The following is a 25,931-nucleotide window of genomic DNA, read 5'->3' on the forward strand; positions in this document are numbered from 1 at the left end:
TCTATTTTTATTTTTAATTAAAAAAATTATAAATTATTGAATAATTATGCACATAATCACGATATTTGTTTTTAGGAACCTTAAATCCTTATCTATATCTTATGAGTATACTTTTAATTTGGTAGCGTATTTTGATGTGCAACTAGTTACTTCGAAATTGGATAACGGTGTTTATAGTGAACTAAAAATTTGCTTAGATATATTTTATAATAAGTGATTATGTAATGTCAATATAATAATTATATCAAACAATACATGAAAATGTCTTATTTAAAGTAAAATAATTACAGTTGTATTAAATAAAACGTGGTCGTGTATTGTTTCATTTTCATATAATTATTATGATAATTCATATAAACCAAATACTATTCACTGTTAATTTAATATTATTATCATATGAAATTTAAGACACATAATGTGAGATCACGTTCAATCATATAACATTTAATATTTTATCAATATAATTAAAAATATTTATTGAAAGGTTTATCATTTACAATAAATCTAGATTTATTTTTTTTCTATCTAGCAACGAGTACAAAAGAGTTATACAAAATAGGTAAAATTTCAGATTTTAAAAAAAATAATTAAAAATATTTAACATGTCACGATTAAGAAATATCATTTTCTTAGCAAAGGACAGTCGATGAATATTCAGGTCATATTTAATTGGATTCTAAAGCCCTTTTAAGTTGTGAAAGTGCACGAATGCTTCCAGCTATCGACGTTATTAAATCCGTTTCATTTTCAGAACACCCAAACTGAACATTAACGGTTCTACATACTTACACTTTTCACTTGAAAATAAATGTAGTGAAACCCAATAGAACTAAGGTATTATTATTCATTACATTATAACGTATTACTTAACACATTCGACTAATTTTTATTAATGAGTTTTACATTTTATAAATGTAATATCTCATCCTAAACTTTGTTATTAACCATATTTTAAGTTAATTGTTTAATGCATTTTTATTATAACAAATATAAAACCATTAAAATAATATGTAAAAATATTTTATGTATGAGTTATTGATTGTTATTATTATATTTTAATTTAAAATAGGGTTTCTACATTAATATTAGTAAAATACATTTTTATATTAAAAAAAAAGTACGATGAGTTTTTTCTATTGGTAAGTAGAATTATAAAAATAATATAAATTCATACATTTTATAGAATATTTATTATTTATTATTATTTAAAACATTAAACATTCTTATAAACAATATAATGTGCAGATAATGTAAAAGTACGTTAAACCAATGACTCAAACTGAAAACTTAAAAAAAGTATTAATGCGATAAAACGCTTCGAAAAGAAAAGTACTAAGAGCTTAAGTAGTAATAATGAAGACAAAATACCGGCACCTTTTAAAATTTGAGAAATATAAAACAGTAAGTGAATGTTTTATAAAAAGGTCTTGACTCCAAAAAATATGAATATTAACGACTTAATTTAATTAATTAGACAAATAAATTATTGAAAAACAATTAAACAATTCTTAGTTATTATGGAACTTTTATTAAAATATACTAAATACATTTTATATTGTAAATAATCCAACATCTTAACATTACTCGTTAATAGCTAACATATTTTTAAATGGAATCATAAATTAATATAATGCATACCTGTAAATTAAATGAAAAAAAAATATAATAATAATAAAACTATACTTTCCACAGACATATTTTTGGCAGACAGTAGTTTTATGTAACAATGTAACGTTATAATATGATATTGTGTTTGGTTGTTTTACTTAACACGTCAGATATACATTACGACAATACACACGTAATAGTACGGTTTTTTGAAACATAAAAAAATAAATAAATATACCGAATAAGTTATTTTAAATATACGAATAAAGTAAAATTATATTGAAAAATTAAATTCCAATTACCATAATATGCAGGATATGAAAGATTTTTTAAATTGTTTAACCTCAACTTTGACAATCAAGACATACATAGAATATGTTAATTAATTTCTTGAAGATCCACTGTAAAAATGTATTATAAAGATTAAAGCTGGAAAAATATTCACTCATGTCGTAATATCTCGACTGTTCCTTATAGAAAACATTATAAATACATTAATGGTTAACTAATTCACTCATCATCTTTATTGCGCGATTAATGCACAACTAATAAATTTAAGAAAATATGCGTTGAGTATATAAAAAAAAATTGCATTTGCACAAAACATTATTCAAAGTAAACGCACATGAAAACATTTACGAAGAAAACCGCTATTTTATATTTATGATTACTTGATTACTATAGATAAACGAGCTGCTAATGATTGACAAAAAGAGAATGTGCGCTTAGAAAATACCAAATAGCTATTATGTAGTGTGGAGATAACCTTAATGCCTGCAATAGATTTTTTTTGTTAATATACAAGAGCTTTAACTTTTGTTTGAATTATTAATTTATTAATAAACGCAAAATAAATTTGCTAAAAAAAGTATATGTACCTATAACTATAATTAATATGGGTCATAACCGTATGTTAGGTTTAACACAAACCAGATAATATATTCAAATTTATTGTGATTAATCAGCTCTATGGGAGTAATGGATATTAATAATTAATGTACAATGTATTTTGTACATGGATGCGGGAATTCGATTTTTTTACGTGTTAAATTTTACATAATATTTTTTTCTTCGATCGACTTTCCACTTCTATATGTTAACCATATGAGATATATGGTATATATCTCCATCAGAGATAAGAGCTATTATTATTAACGGTTATTGTGATTTATTATTGAACTATAAGTCGATGTAAATATAACTAGCACTGAAAAGCCGTCTTATCCAATCTGCTACATGCGGGCAAGTTTCCCACGAAGTGAGAAATACTTAAACTTACTTACCCATTAAGCTAAGTACAGTTTTACTATGGATGTTTTGCCTAGCTAGGTCCAATTTTCCTAGGAAAATCTAAATCTAACTACTTAATTTGCACTTTACCAAATATTAGCCAAAAATCAACTTTCACGTCTAACTCATAACAAATAATTCTAAATAAATCATAATAAATTCAGTGAGCATAATTTCATATTAAAGATAGTATAGTCCACGTCTTACACACATCAAATTATCTATTATAGAGATAAAAAACCTCATAAAAATATATCAAAAGGTAATTAAATCAGTAGTATTATGAACATGCCAATTTTGATAAAATATATCAGCAACTAGTAGATTTTTTACATCATGTGTTATATTTTTAATTGGTAGCCTTGTAATAATAAGGTACTATCTATAATATTATATTTTTATATTTTACTATAAAATCCTTGAGAACTCTCTAACATTAAAACTCAATATTATAAAAATTATAATTGTAGTTATTATATAAGTTATTTTATTATAATTTCTTATTTTGATTCTTTTCAATTTTAATAAAAACTAAATTTAAATTTATCTGTTTTTTCAACTGACTTCTCTATACTAAAAGGTAAACAGCTCCATCTTCCAATAAATAATTATGATTATAAAAAATACTATTTTAATGTTAGTGAAAAAAATTATAAACGAAATATAATAGGTAGTTAGGTATTATAATACAATTATTATTATGCAATGTTATACGAAAATGTTTTCTCATCAAATGAAAAAAATATGTTTTTTGTTATAATAAAGTTTATCTTAAATAAATGTAATAAGCTTTTTTTTACATAAACATTAGAGAGTTACCTATTGTTGTGAATTCATATAATTGTATAACTGTCAACTAAAATAATTTTTCCACTAACTATTTGCACGAGTTGAATTAACACACACACATATTTGCTGGTACGCTGAATATCAATTTTATCATAATAGATCTCCATTAAGATTTTTCGGGTGCATTAGTAGTCTGGCATATAGCCCATAACATGATCCAGGTGAAATTTATTTAGATCTTAATATTTTTCTCCTTCTTACTTTTAAAATGAATCATAATGTACTCACCATTGCATAAATGACGCTGGCATAACATCCCGTTCTAAGAGACTGAAAACAACAACAAGATTGGAGAATGGCCATAGTACAGCGAAAAAACAATTTGTTTTCTTTAAAATATACTGTGGCTAAACATTATTCCAAGTTGAACTGATTCTCTAAAACAAAAATAAAATTCAAAAATGTTATACAATTCATGTAAAATATTTAACGACATACAGTAAATATACGAAGGAATAAACCAAATATGTATATCAAAAATTAAACAATTTAAATTGTTTACTAAAGTAATTTTAATTAAAACTACATCAGTTTACTACAAAGCTCAAATAATATATTTATTTTTGTAATATAGTATATACCTGGACCGTTTATTAGCTATTATTTAAATTATATTTCCATTGCTCATCATATTATTATAGTTATAAGTCCCAGTGTTTAATGTAAACATAAACTGTTTTTAACCACTCTTGAATCTTCAAAACTCAATGTTTATATTTGATTTAACATACTCATACTTTCATACATCAATTGCAATTAAATAAATAATTTACTTTTAACCATTGATATGTTTTTAGTTTAAGTGTTTTAAGTTTGTTTTAAGTACCTCCTAAAACCTCTCAACTTTGGGGTGACTACTTCTTATATATATCTATGGTTGGAATTAAATAATCATATTATATTGTTTACATAAAGTTTATAATGTTTATATAAATAAACTGAAATTAACAATATAATAATTTATTGTTTGACTAATAGTTTATATTTCATACTACACAACAAATAGTGACGAAAGCGCAAACAGTTTAATTAGTATTATTCAATCATAATTTAATTTCCTACCATAATTTTCATATTATTTATTTTATTGTTAAATTAAATAAAACCAATGCTTAGGTTTAATGTTAATTTTAAGATTCTGAAATGTATAAGTGAATAAATAACAATATGAACGATTTTTGACTAATGCAATAGTTTTTGTTTAAAACATTTTAAGATAATATGAACCATAAAATGAAAATTTCGTTTTACATTATTTATAGTACCATAAGTTCCCAGAACCAGATTTTTGCTATTCTAAAACGTGGATGACATTTTCTCTTGAAAGGACCATTTATAGTCAAACACCAAGAATTGAAGGTCGAAAAGGTTGATTTCCACGAAGACACTAAGTATTAATACGATTAGTAAAAACATTACCACTGCTCCGGAGAAATGACACTCGAGTTCACCTTACTCACAATAAGATTCATTCACCACCCAAAAATTTAATTGAAAATTTAAATTTATGTTTATATTTCTTGTACTTTTTATTATTTTAAAGAAGAAAAACAATCTAGACTTACATATACAATAAGTTATTATAGTATCAAAATATATTCGTAACGTGAATCGATTGATAGAGGATTTCACCTTATCGGTAACACCTCAGGCATAAGTGTAGACCAAGCACGTTCAACACCTACCCTTCGAATCTTTTTTTGTGGTCTTTGCCATCTAGGATCATTGAAATATTAAGTAAAAACAAAGAGAGAAAAAAAATGTAAAAGAAAAAGATGAATTTTGGAATACATAATAATCATAATACTATGTATACTCGTAATGGATATGTTTTTTTCTCAGTAAGAATTATTACAAATTTGAATAAAATGTTTTTTTATGGCCCGTTTATTATTCTATTCGATATTGTTAACCTAGTTGATACTTTACTTTTGAAATACCCGTGTATTATCTAAGAATAAAAGAGGGAATATAATTGTATATTTATTTTTTTCAGGATAATCACGATTCTAGTTTCTTTTTAATCTATGAAAGAGTTTATAACTCGCCAGGATACAATTTTGTGACATATTTTAATTTAAGGGATTATTAGGCAGTGTAATTTTCATGTGAAAACGCTTATAATGCAGTTTTTTAAGTTTTTTTTATACAGTTTTATTACACCAGTTATGATGCGAAGAGTTATATTTAGAAACGCTTGAATAGGACGAATGTTTTTAAGATCATCAAAACGGATATCCAAATTGGAAAACAAGAATTTAATATTAATAAAGTATAGTTTTACAATATAGTATAGTGACTATACTATAAACACATTATACTTAAATTTAATAATACAAAGGTAATCAGATGACCGACTAGTTAATACAGCACTTCATCCAAAAGTCATGATTGTATAATAAATACATACATTTAGAATTATGTACTGGTCTTCTCTATTAAATAATGACTGACGACGGATTGTGGTGGTGGAATTAGTATTGACTTTTAAAATCTGCACGATTTCATCATATCACTACAAAACTAGTTTTATTATACATACAATAAATGTTAGAATATTTATTATGCATCTAAATATTTTCAATTTCGTATTTTTTTTAAATTAACTTAAATTATAAATTTAGAGTAAAGTTATCATCTTAATATTTATGTACGCGTAATACATATTGAAAACAAATCGATATTAAAATATTATATTTATTAATTTCTATCTACAAGCTATTGATTAGTTAAATGTTAAAATTTAAACATTAGTATTATTAACTTAATTTAATATCAACAATGTGCTTTAATTCTAATTTTAGTGTACTTAGTGATTATGTCATGTCATAATAAATAATATGAATTTAATTAAGTTGTAATCTTTATTGTGATAAATTACTATAATAAAAGTAGTTGTTTATTTTAAATTATATCGGTGAAGACAAATACTATACAACTATAATTGTATTTATTAAATTAAAATAAGTGATTTAATACTACAATAATATACGTAGGTGCCATCCAAATACACATGCTTCAAAAAATAAAACGAATTTGTTATCATTTTACTTTTATACATTTATACAGTTGTGTTGTAGAGCTAATTATGAATAAATTATATGTTTACAATGAAATAAAATTATATACTTCAGACAAAATGAAATCAAAAGTTTTTATAAATAAAATCAATACGAAAATTAAAATATATATATATGTATGAGCTTTTGTACCATTAATAAATCTGTCAATTATAATACAAATAAATAAAATAAAAAGTGACGATGGGAGATTGCTGATAAAGACTTCAAACACAGTATTGACCTAAACTATATTTTTGAGAGAAAAGGCACGATTAATTTTAAAAGCATTGTAGGTAGTATTGAAAAATAAATTGTTAAAATCATAGATAAATACACGGACTCACGAAGTCATAACACATAAATTGTATATATATATATATATTATCTATAATATAAAACATAATTGTATAAGGAAGCTAAAGTGGTAAGCCAACAATAATAGAAAAGTCGTCCATTTATATAGTGTCTATGCACTAGAGGCTATAAGTGTAGAAAATAGTTCTGTCGGAAATTGGTTAGCTTGATTGGTCGTTGAAGAAAATAAATAAGAATATAGTATAGCCATGCATCAAAATAAAATGTATCCAAAATAAAAATTATATTAAAAATAAAGTTTAGAATTATTATCAAAGTTGGCAACATCCATAACTCAATAACCGTTAAAAAAAACCTATTAAGTTTAGATATGAATTTATAAATTCAAAGTCATTCAAAAACTTACTGGAATTTACTTTAAATAAAGTATAATAAAAGTTGTTGCATTCATTAGGTAGTTATTTGGTACCATTAATAAAAATTATATAATATAATATTGTGTATATATATATATATACAATATGTACTCTAATGTAATTCACATAATATGTTGATGAACTATTTTAATTGTATTAATTGAATTCGACAGTAATATTTGTTTGTATATTATTAAAAAATAGTATACGAGTGTTACAATGGAATTAAAATGAAAAATATAAACGATGTGTAAAATGATTGGGCATGTATTACACGATATCGTATTATAAAGTATAATGTGTATTTAATTTAGTTTGAATTAGAAATTAGCACATGCCATCTACACTGCATATATAACAATGTTTATAACACATGATACAATTATTTATGTAATTTACCATTAAAAAATTAATACTTTAGTTTTAGTATTATAATATTTTTTGTTTTTATAAACTATCACTCACTGAATAATAGTTATTAATATTTAATTATAATATTATACGAGTTTTTTTTTTTTTATGATAACTTGTGTTTGTAATGTTATAATTTTATTAATTTTCTGAATATATACAATTTTCATGGTTTAATCATAATAAACCATATAATACATAATTTGAAAAAAATACATTTTTCACTCTAATGGCAAGTATTCATTAGGATTTAAATCTATTTAGATAAATTCGTAATATCTATATTAACTATATAAATACCTATATTGTACCTACATATTATAGCTAATGATTTGAAAGCATAATTAGGATGTTAGTTGTTTTTATAATTTAATTTAATAATTGGCTGTCGTACCTATTGAGTAATAACATATATACCTACAACTAAGTATATTAGTATGATTATAAAATATAACTATTGATATTTGTATTTAATTTTTAATTTATTGACAGGTAATGAATTGAAGTTGTATTGAGATTGTCACATTAGCACTTGTTGGTTTCATACTAGAAATACATCAAAAATGTACTTTCAGCATAAATACTTAAATTTTAATCTTAATATGAGTTAATCTATATTCGTTAATAATATTATTTGTAAAAAATGTCTATTTTGTTCAAATTTTTATTTTTATATTATAAAACTAGTTATAAGTAATAATAATACAAAATATTACATTTTATAAACATCCATATTATTGTTATAACTTATTTTAGTATTTTTTTGCCAATGTACAATAACTGAATTATAATCAAACTAGTTTGAATAAATTTTAATTTTTTTATGAGAATATTGGTTTAGTAATAACATCGCACGTAGAGCATTTTATAAAATCATAAATTACATTTTATAAATAAGTCCAATCCAATATAAACAAAACTATTTGAATTTAAATAAAAAAAGTAGACCATTATGATGTATGGAATTAATTTTTTAATTGATGTTATTCAAAAAAACCTTTAAAAAAATCGTAAGATTATCATGCTTATAAATAACTTTAAAAAATTCAAAGTAATTTGAAAATTATACTATGTTTAGAAAATGTTAATACAAATATTTAGTGAAAATTTCAAGATTTCAAGTATCTATGGTTATTCGTTTTTTAAATATAATAAAATAAGAAAACCAAGTTTGTTGAAATATGAAAATTTTACAAAAAAAAATTCCAAAAGGTTAGGTTCTGGTAAAAATTCTGGACATTTTTTACACATTATTCTCCAAAGTACCAACTAAATTTACTTTTTAACTAGAAAAGATGCTGAAGTTAAGAATTATAGATTTTTTTTTTACTATGAAAAATTTCTGTTGACATAAAACACATATCATTATAAAATCAATATATTTATCATTTTGCTCAGAATTTAAAATATTAATACCAAAAGTGGCATTATAGATAAATATTAATAATTAGTATTAAAATATAAGTAATAAATTAATCATCATAACAATAAAAACTACTGTCTCTTACTACTTGGTAAAGCGTAATGCAAAAATTAGTAAAATTAGTAATACAATTACTAAATTATTTAGAAATAAAATTCGTTATTCAACTCATTATAAGAGCATGAAATATTTATATTCAAATAATTTTATTTGTAAAACTGTGATGCGTTAATTTTTTACCACATTTTAAGTTTTTTAAGCAGATACTTGGTGAAGTTATGTAGGTATTTTGTTTAAATAATTATACTAAACAGAAAAAATAACCAGAATATCATAAGCAGAATACAGTTTTTATGTATTATAAATTTGATTTGGGTAGTTTAATAAATATGTCATTTAATTTTTTCCTAAAATTTAAATATTTTTCATAATTTTAACATGAACCAGTGCTTATTTATTCTGTCATTTATTATTACAGTATAAAATCATCATCATTATTGTTTTATGTTTATACATTACTTATTATTTTAATAAATTATTAATAACGAACAAAAATTGATTAATAAACAACCCATCAGTGATTTTTTAATTCATGTATTTTAATTTTTAATTTTTAACCTCTAACAACACTATTCTATTCAGTGAAAGGTTATACTAAAATGTATTATACGTGTTCCATGTATAATAAAATTGAAATAACATTTTGTTTACAAAATAAAAAAAATAATAATAATAAAAATAAATGGCCTGATAGATTATGAGTCCAAACCATAATTCAAAAGCCTCGACATTTTCACACATTGCACAGAACAAAAATAATTTGAATAATATTAATTGCTACCAGCTTTTAACGAGTTTGCAAACATTTATGGTATAGAATAATTATTATAACTGTTTATCCCAAAACTCAAAAATAATAAAAGAAAAGTAAACAAGCTGAACAATATTTTGCAGAATGATTTTAAATTTGACTTTTAATTTCATCAAATCTTGTACTCAAAGATCGACTTGTAATTTATGTTATACTGAATCCTACAACTCGAATGTTTTAACCATAGCAGAGAAAGCATTTGCATTAAACCCTTTATTGTCAAGGTTTACAAAACGAAACATAAACTTTAAAACTATTTACCTTCATTAAGGTTTCTCTGTGAAATGTTAACATTTACTTTATTAATTCTTCTTATATCGTTTGAATAAATGTAATGTTCAACGTGTTAATACAACTTACCTAACCTATTCTAATATTTACGTTAAGAAATTTCTTTTGCAACATTCGTAGATTTTTAGTAGTCAGTTGTAACGAAGAAGCAATTTACCATTTACAAATTACATTATGTAGGTGCTATTTTTTATTTTCCTGAAAACACTAAGCATATTATTAAATGTGTGCCAAAAATATTTCAACCCATGGTTAAAATTGCGTTATTTAGTTAGTAAAAATTAAAAAGTTATGAACTTTGATGAAACATACATAAATTACGGATAACAATTAATTTAGTTGTAATTTTTCACTTGTCGTTGAAAATTTTTAAAAATGTAATTACTTTTTTACCATTATATTACAAACATTATTAAGTCATGAAGACTTAGCATTTTTAAACTTTGACAGAATATTTCTGAAGAGTAACTTATACCGATGAACATATGGTAATTCTCATTTCCTATTTACTGTTGATTGTTAAATTTTGAGAACTTATGTGTAATATAGGTATACTTAAGTACTTTGTAATGACTCTCTTATGACGTTATACGTAACAAATAGTTTAAAATACAATAAATAATATGAAGAACGTGCTGAAGTACAATACAGGATTAATTTAAACAATTGTATAGTGTTATTATATTGTTTTAAATCGCAATAAATAGAAACGTGATAAAGTATAATCATACTTAATTTCTAAATTTCTAATCAGAATACTACTCACTTATCATAAATTATAGCATAGTAACTTGTTTTAATTTCAAAGTGTATAAAGAAATCACGAATAATGCATGTATAATTAGAGCAATAATACTATACAGAATCAAATCAAAACCATACATAAATATAAATTATGTGAATTTAAATTTAAATTTAAATTTTTTTCGTTTCAGTTATTATTATATAAATTAATCTATATTTTTTTTTTTTTTTGGTAATTATTCATCAAAATATACAAAATATCTTAGTAAATATGAAAAATGTCTAATACTTTTCTTTTATCAATAATTACGTATTTACAACACTCGTATAAATATGTTTTTGAATATCTGCAATAATTTTAAATTGTATATTCTAATAATTTTATTAATGCGTATCCTAAATTCACATGAGGCTATAGTAGTTATCGGAATTTGATTTTCGTAAGTACGTCGCCAAGTAAATATTTCATTCAAACGTCGTTACACTGGACCACCCACGGAGAAGGGCAAATTGTCTTTAAGAAGAATAAAGTATAAAAACTACTAAAGATATATATTATATATAAACTAAAAACAAAAATCACACTCGAATACTCTACTGTTATATTATTATGTTAAACACCAGACATATTGACTAAGTATAATATAAATAAAATATATAATATTACTAACTCAAAAACAGTAAAAATATTGCATTAAATACCTAATATTTTTTCCAAAAAAACAAAAAATAATAATAACATTACTATATGCTTTAATTTTTAAACCAAATAATGACAACAATGCGCATTATTTCAACAAATTCGTATAACAATTTACTGATGATACTATAAAATAATTACATTAAGTTAATATATAATTGTAAATTTATATGTATTTTTCGGTTTTTTTTTTTTTTGACAAATAAATACATTTTCTTATATGAAATATACAATCATTGCTAATTGTATTGCATTTTACAATTGTTAGCACAACAAATATATGTAAAATAGAAGATAAAAACAATACTGGGAATGCAAAATACGTGAATATGAGCTACCCATTGGTGACATTTAGCTTGGGGTTTACATTATAGAATTAGTTAGAAGGTCTCCTACACCATTTTTTTTTTTAAGTCTGTAACGAGGATTTTCTATGAGTGACGGGATATGCCCTTTATTAGAAGATTGTTCGTGGTTTTTTAATCGAGTAATGTAATTGTATAAAAAAACTGTATCTTCTTCAACTATTGTTATAATAATAAAATTATGGAGGGTAAGGTTAGAAATAAATGGTGCATTAGTATTTTTATGAAGTATAGTATTTTAGAAAACTTGAATTTTGTTTAAATTGAATTTTTTAGCTGATCCACAAATTTGAGAAATGTTTATAATAATAATTTATTTTTTAAAGTGGTAAATTTATCATTTGTAAGGAATATTCATAGAGATTGGAAACATGCACATGCATTAAGAGTTAATTGTCCTTTCTTAATATGGCTTTGTCAAATTAATTATTAATAAAATAACTATACTAAAATATTATTCGCATGATCTGCAAGTTTGCGAAATAATTATCCAAATGCCAATACAGTATTTAAAAATTATTATATCACACAATTCATTCAGGTTATGAATACAAACTTTGAAAAATTTATAGATTTCGTGTATAATTAACTTCCTTTGAAAAACAGTACCCTTACGACACAATATATTAGCAATTAGATCAATAAAAGTGAAATTACGCCTATCCAATAAATGTACAAAATCTATCTATCTTGAGGTACAACTAAGGTCCACACCCTTGAAAATGATCAAGAGCCTATATCATGTAATTCAATATTTGAAACAGATTATACAACCTAGCCGTAGTAAAAGTCATAAGCCATTTCTGTTGGTATGAGTACTCCAGTTTAGACAATAAACCTGTACTCTCATAGAAATGGGAAAATTAGAATGGTCGTAGTGACAATAAAATCTTGACTTAAGTACACCAAAATATACGTCGAGGTCGTATATTTTACGTTTGAAGTTCATTGGTAATTTGGTCTACAAATTGAATCTAGAAAACAGGTTAATATATTTCTAAACTATAAATTACATTTCCAATCGTAATCGATAAATTGACTACTTATGAAAATAAACACCACAAGCTTGTTAATGGAATAAATGATCCCTTAAAAATATACATAGCAAAATACGGTCTACAGAAAATAAAGATAAAACACGTCCAAAAAAAAAAAAAAACTGAGTTATTAGGTACATAATACAATGCAATGCCAATGACAATATTATTATTTATATTTAATGTAATGGAAATATTACCCAATAAATACTATATTGTATAATATATAGGTAAAATTGGATGCATAAATCAAAATGGAAAGAAAAAAAGTATAAATAAAATTAATTTTGTATTACAAAAGGATCACACACACGTTTATTTGTATAAAGATACAATAATAAGATAAATAAAACTGACAATCGAGATCTTTCAAAATTATTTCCGAAAACTTAATAAAAAAGAATTCGAAAAATTATAAAAATTGTCTAATAAATAATATTTTTTTTTTCATTATTATTATTATTTTTACCTTATATTTAAATAAATATTGCATGTGCGCCCTGAAATACGTTGTTGAATTCAATGAATAAAAGTACTTATAAGTACTTAATTTATAAATATAAATTAATATTTTTAATTTATACTGAAAATTATACTACGAAACGCATAGTAAAATTATTTTAAATATTATTTAACAGTTATGATGATATATGTTTATATATTAGTAGCAATCGTTTTTTTTAATCACCTCTAATTTAAATTTTCAAAATACTTTATAATTTAAAGATTTATTTTAATCTATTTGATTAAAACGTTATTTCAACGTTACAATTTAAAATGTACACATTATAGACTAACGGATATCATTCGCACATGAAAAATAATAATACTCTCTTGACGATTAATATAGATGTCGTAGGTTACTTCGTGTTATAAATTTATAATCAACGAATTATTAATAATAAAGAATTTAACCCGTCAGAAATAAATGTAAAAAGTAGATATATATATTATATTACACATGTATATAGGAGTTTTTGTTATGACGTTATTTTTAGAACGATCTAAAAATTTTTTTAGGTTATCGTGCAAACCACCAAAACTAATTTCTATTTTAAATGCTGAATGTCGAGTTATATTTTATTATTTAATTATAGAATCATAAAGCTGTTAATATTTACATTCTTTAAATATAATAATATGGAGAAGGTCGTATTTATAATAGTAGTTGCTGTAGAAATAATTTTAAATCCTAATTAGGTAAATTACAGTATCTATTAGAAATCTTAAAATAATATCACTATATTCGGTAAAAAAAATTGTTTTAGGGCAAACAAGAGATAAAAATGTACTACTTCGTATACTTCAATAATAATTTTATATTCATATTTTCTTTGCAATTATGATGGGAATAATTTCAATAAATTCGACCAGAGCATAACACAATATACTACCAAAATGTATTTTTTTAACACATATAAACACTGGCCAAAAATAAATATTACCCATCTAAATATTATATAGGTAGCTTCTAATATATATATATAGGTACTTTAAATACAACACATTCGTTTCGCACATCTCTACTGAGCTCGTTGGCGTGATTCAGGGTCATTTTTCTTTCACTTTACAACAACGGACTGCATGTGCGCATAATTTATCGCTGAGCTCTATCTGTTTGGCTTAAAGGGTACATGCTATATGGCGAGGAAAAATACTATGATGGTATAGTGATTCCCACGAGGGGTCGCGTATATCCAAGACACGTTTTAGTCGCTGCCTATAAAGTTGGCTATGGGCAAACATATAAATTGTACAATATTATTATGTGGTGACGTTATATTATAGCGCATAGGAAATATATATTTGAAAATATTTTTCTAAAATATTCAATACAAATATAATTAAATACATCATACATATAAAGTATTATATACGTTTTACTATTTTTCCGTATGCTCGCATTCTATTAAATGTTATATTTTTGAATTGGAAAATTTTTTTAAAATTGTTTCATCGAAAGTATACATGTTTAATTGGTTTCATTTAAAAATTATTACATTTCGGAAATTGTTTCTGAAATTTGACATCACTACGACATCCATTATATACTAAAATATATTTAAATTATATTTTACAGCGTAGATACCAAATCACAATGGTATTTCAAAAATCCAATCACAGTGAACAGAATTCATTGAAACTATTCTACATTATTATACTTTTATATTATTCTAGTCATCATTCCTATGAATTAAATGAATAAATATCAGAAGTGCATATTATTGCATTAGTAACTTAAAATACATTGCAGTGCGTATAATTATGACTTTTTATTATTATTATTATTATTATTATTGTTTGCATTTATTCATTAATTATTTGACTCACGGACGATCAAACTATAATACCTCATGATTTATGGAAGGTACATGACATTATTTTGAATCTTTGCGATTTCAACATAGCTGAATTATCTTTCTATCTTAAACTTCAACCTTGATCATTGTTGGATAAATAATATTTATAATACACAATTTTCATTAATATTAATTCTTTTAAATTTGTGTGAAAAACACATACAATTTTCTTTTTTAAAGTACTATTTATATTTTTTCAATTACGTTAAAAAAAATTGTTTAATTACATAATGTACTATCGATATTGTACAAAAGAGTTGAAAAATGTTCTAATTGTCGTATATGTCACGAATCTGCAATATTATTTTACATTATCATATAAGTTAGCAGTTTTAAACAAAACTAATGTATTTTTAAATCTGTTTTTGATATAAACATATGTGGTAGGTACTTTGTATAGCTAAAATATTAAATAAGTTTTCAGCATTTCACATAATAAATAAACTTAAAATAATAATAATCAATTACATAATAGCATTCATTTTTTTTTTTAATTCTCCAGATAAACTTAAGCTTGACAAACATGTATAAAGTGTTATAAAATGTACTTTTTATTTTATATAAATTTATATAAAAGAAGTTACACAATATAACAATAATAGGTCATATAGGAAAATAAAATATATATATGTATATAAGTAAAAGGTAATTTGCGGCACTTATTCCATAAGCCATTATTTGAATAATTTAAAAGTAATCCCATTAAAATATCTAGAGCTTTACAAAAATATTTATTTAATGCACATTTCTAATCAAATAGGAATGAGAAAAATAAATTCGTTTTCACAAAGCATTTTTATAATGAGAAAAAACCGTTAGGGATACCTTCTGTTCAGTTTTATTATTCATTAATTTGTATTACACTTTAAGACTAAGACTTAAATCGTGCGAGAAATGTGTTAAGAGTTTATTTTGATATATGAAAAAAATAATGTTTTTTAAAAGATAAAGCTTACAAATAACCATATATAATGACAAAGATACTATCAATTGTTTAATAATAAAAAAATTGGAATTTTATAATTAAAAAAGCCAACTATACAACAAAGTTTTTTAATTTTAAACTAATGTGAAACTCCAAGTCATGACAAGTTTCATTTCAATTTTTATGCTCGTGAAAAATAATATTATATAATAATATATGAATGTATTAAATATTATAGTAATACATTTTTTTTCTCAAAGTACATTAGAATTTTTTGAATTTATGACATTATTATATAATAGCTTTTAAACATTAAATTACACAATTGTATTCATATTATAAATCACACAGGCTTAAAACTATATTGAAAATAATTATTACTTTTTTATTGTATTATAATAATACACTCAAAACCGTTTTTTTAAACATATTTCATTTATAAATATCTACAAAAATTTCAAGTAAATTAAATATTAATATTTTAAATCAGTGTGATAAATCATACATAGGTATTTTCTCAAATCTTATCAATTCCACTTTATTTTTCCTATTCTTCAATTAAATACATATTCATTCAGTTCAGGTAATTTCTGATTCACATATAAAATCCTGTATATTTCCTAAAACCAACCACGTGAAAAGAAAAGCGTTAACTTAACACCACGTCAACGATAAAAATCGTTTGTCGTTTACAATGATTTATCATTGAATTTAAGTTTAACACATTCATTACAGCGATCTATTCAATAATGAGATATTATAATCACAACCTACCGTAGAAAAATTTATCAGTTTTTATTTATGATATCTATATTTTAGTTCTAGTCAACTGTTAAATACTAGGTAATGGCTAATATATACTCCTTAGAGTTGTATAAAAAATGTATGCCCATACCCTTATACACTTAATAATATCAGTCATATCATACTATAAAATACATTAAATACAATAGGTTAGAACGGAACCTTAGTACTTGCTCACCAAAGTTGTAAAAATATGAATTACCGATGAGACTAAATAAAATGTTTGACACGTAGGTAATACCTATTTACCATATTAAATGACAATTTATTCATACTGAAAATTATTCCAAACACAATAATCATTCATCAGAAAAAATGTATTTTAATCTATTTATGATGCATAGAAAGAATATACAAATAAGTGACATTTGTTTTGATAAATTTATTTCATTTTATAACTTCATTATTTATTTATAAATCCCAATTTCATTACAGAGTTTATTTTAGTCAATACTGTGACAAATTGATTAACATTTATATTTTATACTTATTATATGACCTAAAATGTAAATACTTTGCTTTACCGTAAACAAAAAACATACAAATAAATGTAATGGTCTGCAATGTGTAAGATGGGTGTTTAGATTAATGGTTTTATTCATGTCTGTACACGAAGCGACGTAAGCATTATATTATTATTGCAAGAGATCGTATAGATCTTTTCCACGACAATGACTAAAGGTGCCCACCTATAAAGGTGCAGGAAGCTATGCATTTCTATGTTATAATGTAATAAAATACTTTTATCTTGTAAATAGAATGGAATAAAAGTTTAACTGACGTGCGGTCCTTTAAAAACTAAAAATAAAATAAAAAAACGATGTGACCTCTTCTATTCGTTTATCCACGAGTCTATCTAACGAGTATAAAACGAAACTCAATACTATAGCTTTTTATAATATATATATATATAGCTTAAAGGTGAATAAAAAAAAATACGTAACACCGTCACTGAACTACACAGTATATAGCATAGTTAAAAATATACAAAGCTATACGGTACCTACACGTAAAAAGTACAAAAAGAATTGTTTGATAATATATTTCATCTCAAAATTTCAATTAATTTTGTTACGAAAAGCTATGATCGTTATGATAGTATTGTTTGCATAAGATAATTAGATGTATACTCGAGTAGCTAAGGCGATAAAAAATAAATTATTTTCCCTCTTTAATATTGGAATTATTCTTTTTTATAAACGTTTGAATAATTATATTTTTCTTTATTTTTTCAGTCCCCAACAAATTCCTAATCATAAAATAAATATTTACCACTGGAATTATTCTAGCTTTAATTTCTAAACATATTATTATTATATAATAAATGAAACATTTTTAATTTTATTCAATCAGTATTGGTTTTGCCTGATATGCTCCATGAATTAATATTGTTATAGTGTTGTAATTGTATTAAAAATAATACATATTATACTTTTCTAGAATAATTTCACACGAGACGAACTTATATAAATTCTTCTACGTAACTTAATATCACAGACATAATGTACACTGTACATGAATACATGATACTTCATATTATAAGAATAAATGAACAACAATCGACGTGCATATATTTTTGGTGAGCTTTAGTATGAGTCATTTTAATATCTAAGTCATTTATTTCGTTGATTCTTTCGACGACGTTACCCTGTAAGCATTAATCATTAGCTAAGGTATATATTGTTTGTTCGCTTTAGAGGTATTAATTAATTTACTGTGTATACTAGTTAGTATATCATTAGCTCAACGAGTGATTACCACCTAAAATTAATCTATATTTATAACCAAAACAATATTAGTTTGATGGGAGATATTGATTTTATACTGCGTGTGGCAACTTGTGGACTATAGTTGTGTAAACTAAAAACCCATAAACTTAGAGGAAAAATAAATATCTTAAATAATGCTTGTCTCGTGGGATTTCTAGTGGATGTCCCAAGAGTAAGTTAGTAGGCTCTGGTTCAGTGAAGCTCGTATTCTTTAATCTTGATAATTTTACCAAAACCAAAAATTGTATATATTTAGAATTCAAAACTAAGGTAATTTATCTCGTTGAAAAAACAAGTTAAAGCTTAGAAAACAATATTATTTGTTGTATAAATTTAGATCAAACTTCAAATTTCATCAAGTACCTACCTAATCATAGTTTCTATACCGACAAGTCTGTTATACATTAAACTTTAAAATTTAATTAGAATGAATTAGTATCTCAAACAAAGTAAACAATACTAAACGAACTTTGAATTACTTATTACATTCAATACTGGTGAAAAAAAATATTTATTTTTAATAATATTCGTTTATTTATTTCAATCATCTCTGTTATATAAAAACTTTTATTTACCGATAAAAATCATATTAAAGAATGTTAAATATTATAATTTTATTACAAATGTATTTTTAATACCCAAATGATAATAATAATAACAACAAATATAGATGAGCCACGTATCATGCAAATGTTAACAAGTTTAATTATAAAATCTTCAATTCCATGGTTTCAGTATAGTTTGAGTTTTGAAATCAAATACTACAACCGAAAAAATATTTACCAGAATTATGTTTTCGTGTACACATTGTACATAAAGTTTTATTAGTTTTGCATAGCAAATACTGAATAGGGGCAGCAATATATTATTATTACTGTGGCCTGTAAAGAGACCATATTGTCAATAAAAGTATTCAAATCATAAAAGTGCGTTCACCCTTTATAAACAATTTTAAAACAGTTTTCTTTAACAAAAAAAAAAGATAACTTTGAGCTTTAGTATATTGGCTCAACGCTCGCTTTATAATATGCCCTAGCTATTGACAAAAATCAAAAAAAAGTGTTCAAGTAAGAATAAAATAAAAAGAAATGAACAGTATAGAAAATTTTCTTTTTTAAAAATATTAAACAATAGTATATTTTAAATTAAAATTATTACTATTTTAGATTCTGAACACAGTGATTAATATATTTATTTTTCAATTACGTATGTCATATTATTATTGCTTCTTAGTGTGCGCCTACCATCACCTTTTAAACAATAAGAATGCTTTAGTTTTCAACTTCAAACATTTTTTCTTTAAGAAAAAATTATCAAACCAATATTCTTAGTGAGAACGCACAAGGGGGGGGGGGTTAAAGCAAAATATTTCTCGTAATTATTCTAAGAATCAGAAAATATAAGAATAAACAGGAATTTTAATTTTAATTTATGCCACAACAATAGTTGTAAATATCGATTTCATAATTTTTATTGTAGCTGAAATACAAATAACTATGACACATAAATATTTATCAAATATTTATAGCAATTTTTTAAACATTGTATAACTTATAAAATAATTTAGTTTTTTTTTTTAGCTATTTATAGGCATTTGAAATTTTTATTTTGTTGTAATTATACAATCAACAGTATACATAAAAAAATATATATATTTATATATCTAAAAATATAGACTGTCAGATCACTTCCATTCAGATAGAGTTTTAATATAAAATACTTAATATATTATTAAAATGAAATGCGTCCATTATAAATTATAATACTGACCTACTCAATAACGAAGTACACTCGAAACCAAACAAACAGCACAGTGAGTTTCATGGTTTTTTTTATAGGTATTACTTTTTACTAAATATTAATAATAAAATAATATAATTTCTTCTTACTCAATTGAAAATTTACATAATACTTCGTTACAATAATAATTAAATCTAATCGAATAATCAATAGAATTTGTATTTATTATATTTTACAGTATATTTAATAGAAAATGTTCAAATGTATTTGTTATACCGACGTTATGAGATTTTCAGTCTTAATAACTTGAAAGTTCAAATCTTGCGTGGCAGCTTGTGTGTATATTAAAATTATAATTTAAACAATTTCAGAAAGCATTTTATGTTTTGAAAAATAAACAAACAAAATAATATAATCTATAAAAAGTTCATATTGTTATCATTTACTACATTGTCTTTCGAATTGCCTATTCAAATCGCCGCATTTGTAGTTATTATAGAAGCAACTGAAATTGCATTCATCATCTTATTACAATAATATCAGAAGTTTATATCTTACAAGATGTTACAAAATTATTCATTAACCCTACACAGATAATGCTAAACGTCCCATAAGTTTGTATATTAAATTAAATATAAAAGTAGATAGAAAATTAAGGACATCAAAATAAACAATACTCAAAAGTAAACAGCAATAATTTTTTGTGATTATTATTTATTAATAAGATACATTTTAATATATTCGATAATATATTAAAATTAAAACTGCTCAGATGAATTTAAAATTAAAATGCTCATTCAATCTATGTATTGTCATATTAACCATTTAGACTGACATTAGCTTTATACAAAAAAGTTTAAGTACAATTATTTTCATAATACACACAAAAGTAATATTTAAAACACAATAATATACTGGTAGTATGCAAATATAATGAACTTATCTAATTTTCAAATATGTATAACAATTAACTATTAACTAAAAATAATTTTAAAATTGATATATAATATATTATTTACTATATCCCTATAATTGGTTGGTAGTTACACATATTTGAATTAATATAAGAACAATATACTAATGCATTTTTAAATGTAAATGTAAATTACATTATTTTTACTTTCGTATAAACATTTTAAGATAAAAATAAAGTTTTAAATTTCATCAAACTTTCATAAATATTTTTTAATAAAATTTTTATAAAGTTAAAATTGTAAAGTAAAATTTTTGGCGAGAACTCAAATATCCTTGGTCTAAATAATTGGATTTTTTTAACTCAATAAAAATATTAAAAATGTAAATAAGTCAAATTTTAAACAAATATATGCAAACAAGATATTATACTTGAACTATGCTGCTACTAATGTGATTTTAATCTACAGAATAAATATTGACATTTATCCTATTTTTGGCTACTTAGAAATACTTTTCCTACTCACATAATAGTTTTAAAATAACTATCTGTTTTGCATATAATAATTATTAAATTAAATTTGTGTAACTTGTTTTTTGAAATAGTATGGATCTATGTAATTATCATTTTTTGTATATTTACGCGTTTTCCTTATTAACTAAAAATTTTCAATATTGAACGTGAATTTAACAATATCAATCTAATTTTAGCGTTATTAAAACTGATATATTCAATAACAAAATAAAAAATACTATTATTATTACAACTATTGGATCAAAAATATTTTTACTAAAAATACGTTATATTAGTATTCAATTTTTACTTATACTTAAATCACATGTTATTCTTGTTAAATCTTTATAATTATGCATAGTAGGGAATAGTAGTAATAAGAATATAATGCAATACTATCACATTGAATTTAACTTATAAAGGATAAAAATGATTTTAATTCTATATCACAGAATTATATTATGTTAACTCTATAAATGAAAAATCTCCATCTGGCTAAAATTAATTTATTGTTTAAATGCTTACACATTTTAGATGACAGTTTAGCTTAAGCTGAACTATTTTAATGGAAAGTTTATTTTATTGTATTAATAAATAACACAAAATGTAATTATTTATGACGTTGTTATAACATATAATTTTGTTATACCATTAGATAAAAATTGTTTTTTTTTTTTTTTTTTTTTTTTAATACCAACAGATGAATATTCTTATTATTTAGGATGTTACATAGAATAAAATAAAATAAAAGTATCGATTATCTATTTAAATTTATTGATCTTTATCATCTCACAATGATACTAAAAACATTTCTGTAGAAAAAAGATTCAACCGTATAGTATAATAAATCAATATAATATAATAATTGTAATCTATATGGGAAATGTGCTTACTACAAATATATTTTTAGTAAATTCGCACTTTACTAATTTACTTAGTTAGAAATTATACCTAATAAATGTACTCAATACCTATTACATAATATTTACAACTTGACGTATTCTGTTTACTACGTATATACCATAATAGACACAGAGAAAATTATTGAATAATTTGTGTTTCTATGTGTCTTAGGTATAGGTATCTTTTTCATACTCAACAATTTTGTTTATTAACTTAATTTTTTTTATTATCAACTGTTTGTATTTACATTTGATTTTTAACCAGGTATTAACGTAACTATAAAAGTAGATGTGATTCATAATATTAATATTAATAATAGTCATACTCATATTTTTTACATAGGATATACGGTATATCCGTATCAAAACATTTTTAATAAATAAAATATCTGACTGGCGCCTAGTACAATAAAAATAAGTTTATCTGTTTTATCATCTGTTGCACCTATTTAGATAGTAAAAGGTGGACATTAAATAATTACAGCGATCATTTTTTTAAATTTTTTCAACTTAACCAATTAAAAAATCCATTGTAACAAGTATCTAGTTAAAAAATAATGTCAAGTAAAAATCATGTCTGTATATGCCTATACAACTGTAGTAATAACTAATTATAACTAATTATTATTTTGAAACACTGTATAAATGTACAATGATTATAAATAAGCTAATCAATATTCCTTGATTTGATAATTTAGTTATTAGAACAAACGAGTAACTGTCTACAGTTCTACACCATTACTTACCTACCCATAATTCACAAAAAAAAAAAGAACGGTGTAGGAATGTTTATTATTTTTATTTTACAAAAAAAAATTAAAAGTTTCACGTTCACTATATAGTATTTGTGACCCATATGGTTATTAAAAAAAAAATTAAATAACTTCTTTTTAACCAAGTAAAATCTATATTTTTCTCCATTTTCATTTTAATCTCGTACGGTCAAATATATTGTGTATTACACAATAAACTGCATCATAGGTATTTTAAAACCGTTGTTTTGATGTTTTTGCCTTGTTATGCCTAAGAACTTTGAACCACAATGGGCCAGAAACCTCTTATCGATAAGCTTAACTCTATAACAAATCGAAAAAAATTATCTCATTCACAGAGAAAAAGCTGTCGATTAGTTCAATGAATGTGACGTAGATTCTGAACGTCGCTTATATAGTTACTTATACACGTAAATACCCTTAATATAAAATTTGAATAATAAATTATTTATATGGTTAATTTTTTTATATATATATATATATCAACATCGTGTTCCTACGTAGAGTATTCATTTATATCGGATTGTTTGAAAAAAAATTTAGTTTACGTTGAGTAAACTTTGAAACTTGTGTGAAATAAAAAAAAAAAAACAAAAAAACAAAAAAAAAATTGCATGCGAGCAAAGCACGTGGTCATTTGAACGCGACTTGATCTGTCTCCGCGTGATAATCGGACCGCGATAAAGGTTTTGCGCCTACTGAAATTCAATGGAATTACGCCAATGGTGTATGTAAGGTATACCTGTGTGATCGTATGTGCGACGCGTCGAAATCGGACATCGGATGACGACGGCGGCGGCGGCAGCGGCAGCGGTGTCGACACGTTTCTCGTGGCCAACACGACGCGTGTGCGGCGGTGGCAGCGTGGTCGCGCTTTATGAACGCGCGGCCGGCGACGACGGACGACGACCACCACCACTGCACCTATACCGGTGCGCCGCGGTCGGTGCGTTGTCGTCGATTGATAACAATAGAAAAACGGCGGCAGCTGCGGTGGCGGTGGCGGTGACGCGACGTTAGCGGTAGCGTTAGTGACGGTGGCAGCGGGAGGCGGCGGCTGTGGCTGTGGCTGTGGCAGGACACCACATCCTTTGCGGCGATACACACGTGACTGTTTCGGGCGCGCAGGATGCGGCCGGCGGACGTTTCGGCGCGCATGGCCACGCCAACCGACGGCGGCGGCGGCGACGACGACACCGCCGCCGCCGCCGCCGCCGCTGCGTAACTCGTCCGCCGTTGTCGGTCGTGATCGTGATCGTGATAAATAATAATAATAATAATGACGATGCATAATAATAATAATATTATTACACCTAACCTAAAAGCAGATGATGCATGTCAGTATACGCGCGACTATAGTGTCGTCGGAGAGGGGGAGAAGGGAGATGAGCCCCCAAATATATTATATTGGACGATATTATAATAGTCACGGAAAATGTTTTCTCTAATTTGGTGAACAATTGGCAAAGAACGAGCATGTTGTTCGCGAGACTGTGTTCCAACAATCTGGCTACAGGTACTTAACGTCGAAAGAGACGCTGTCTATTTATCAAAGCAATATATAATTTAAGATAATATATCGAACCTTATTTTAATTGTTTGTTTGGCATATTTTTTACTTCTTTGCCGTTATTTGCATGTTTAGAATACATTTATAATTGTATAGTGCATACTATTGTTAAATCTTACATTTTTAGTATAATCACATCAAATTACGGTTTGGAATAAAAACTAATTTAAAATCCCGAGTAACAACTTTTCAGTGAAAAGTAGACAATTTTGCACAATAGGAAAAATTACGATCGCTCGTTATTATTTATTATTCCAAGACAATTAATTATTTTTTATGT

The 25,931-nt window shown here is 24.3% G+C and overlaps 1 protein-coding gene across 1 annotated transcript in view; it reads right to left on the reverse strand.

Annotated features, from left to right (window-relative positions):
- LOC113552990 overlaps positions 1 to 25,174 on the reverse strand; it is a 122,499-nt gene extending 97,325 nt beyond the window's left edge. Inside the window, exons 1-2 of the mRNA XM_026956078.1 lie at positions 24,824 to 25,174; positions 3,976 to 4,124 (exon numbers count right to left, since the gene is read on the reverse strand). Coding sequence (XP_026811879.1) covers positions 3,976 to 4,050 — 75 coding nt within the window. The 5' untranslated portion in view covers positions 4,051 to 4,124; positions 24,824 to 25,174. The remainder of the gene's footprint in view (positions 1 to 3,975; positions 4,125 to 24,823) is intronic.
- Between the last annotated feature and the right edge of the window lie 757 nt (positions 25,175 to 25,931).

The sequence above is a fragment of the Rhopalosiphum maidis genome, chromosome 2 (genome assembly GCF_003676215.2).
Source record: "Rhopalosiphum maidis isolate BTI-1 chromosome 2, ASM367621v3, whole genome shotgun sequence".
NCBI classification, from domain to species: Eukaryota; Metazoa; Arthropoda; class Insecta; order Hemiptera; family Aphididae; genus Rhopalosiphum; species Rhopalosiphum maidis.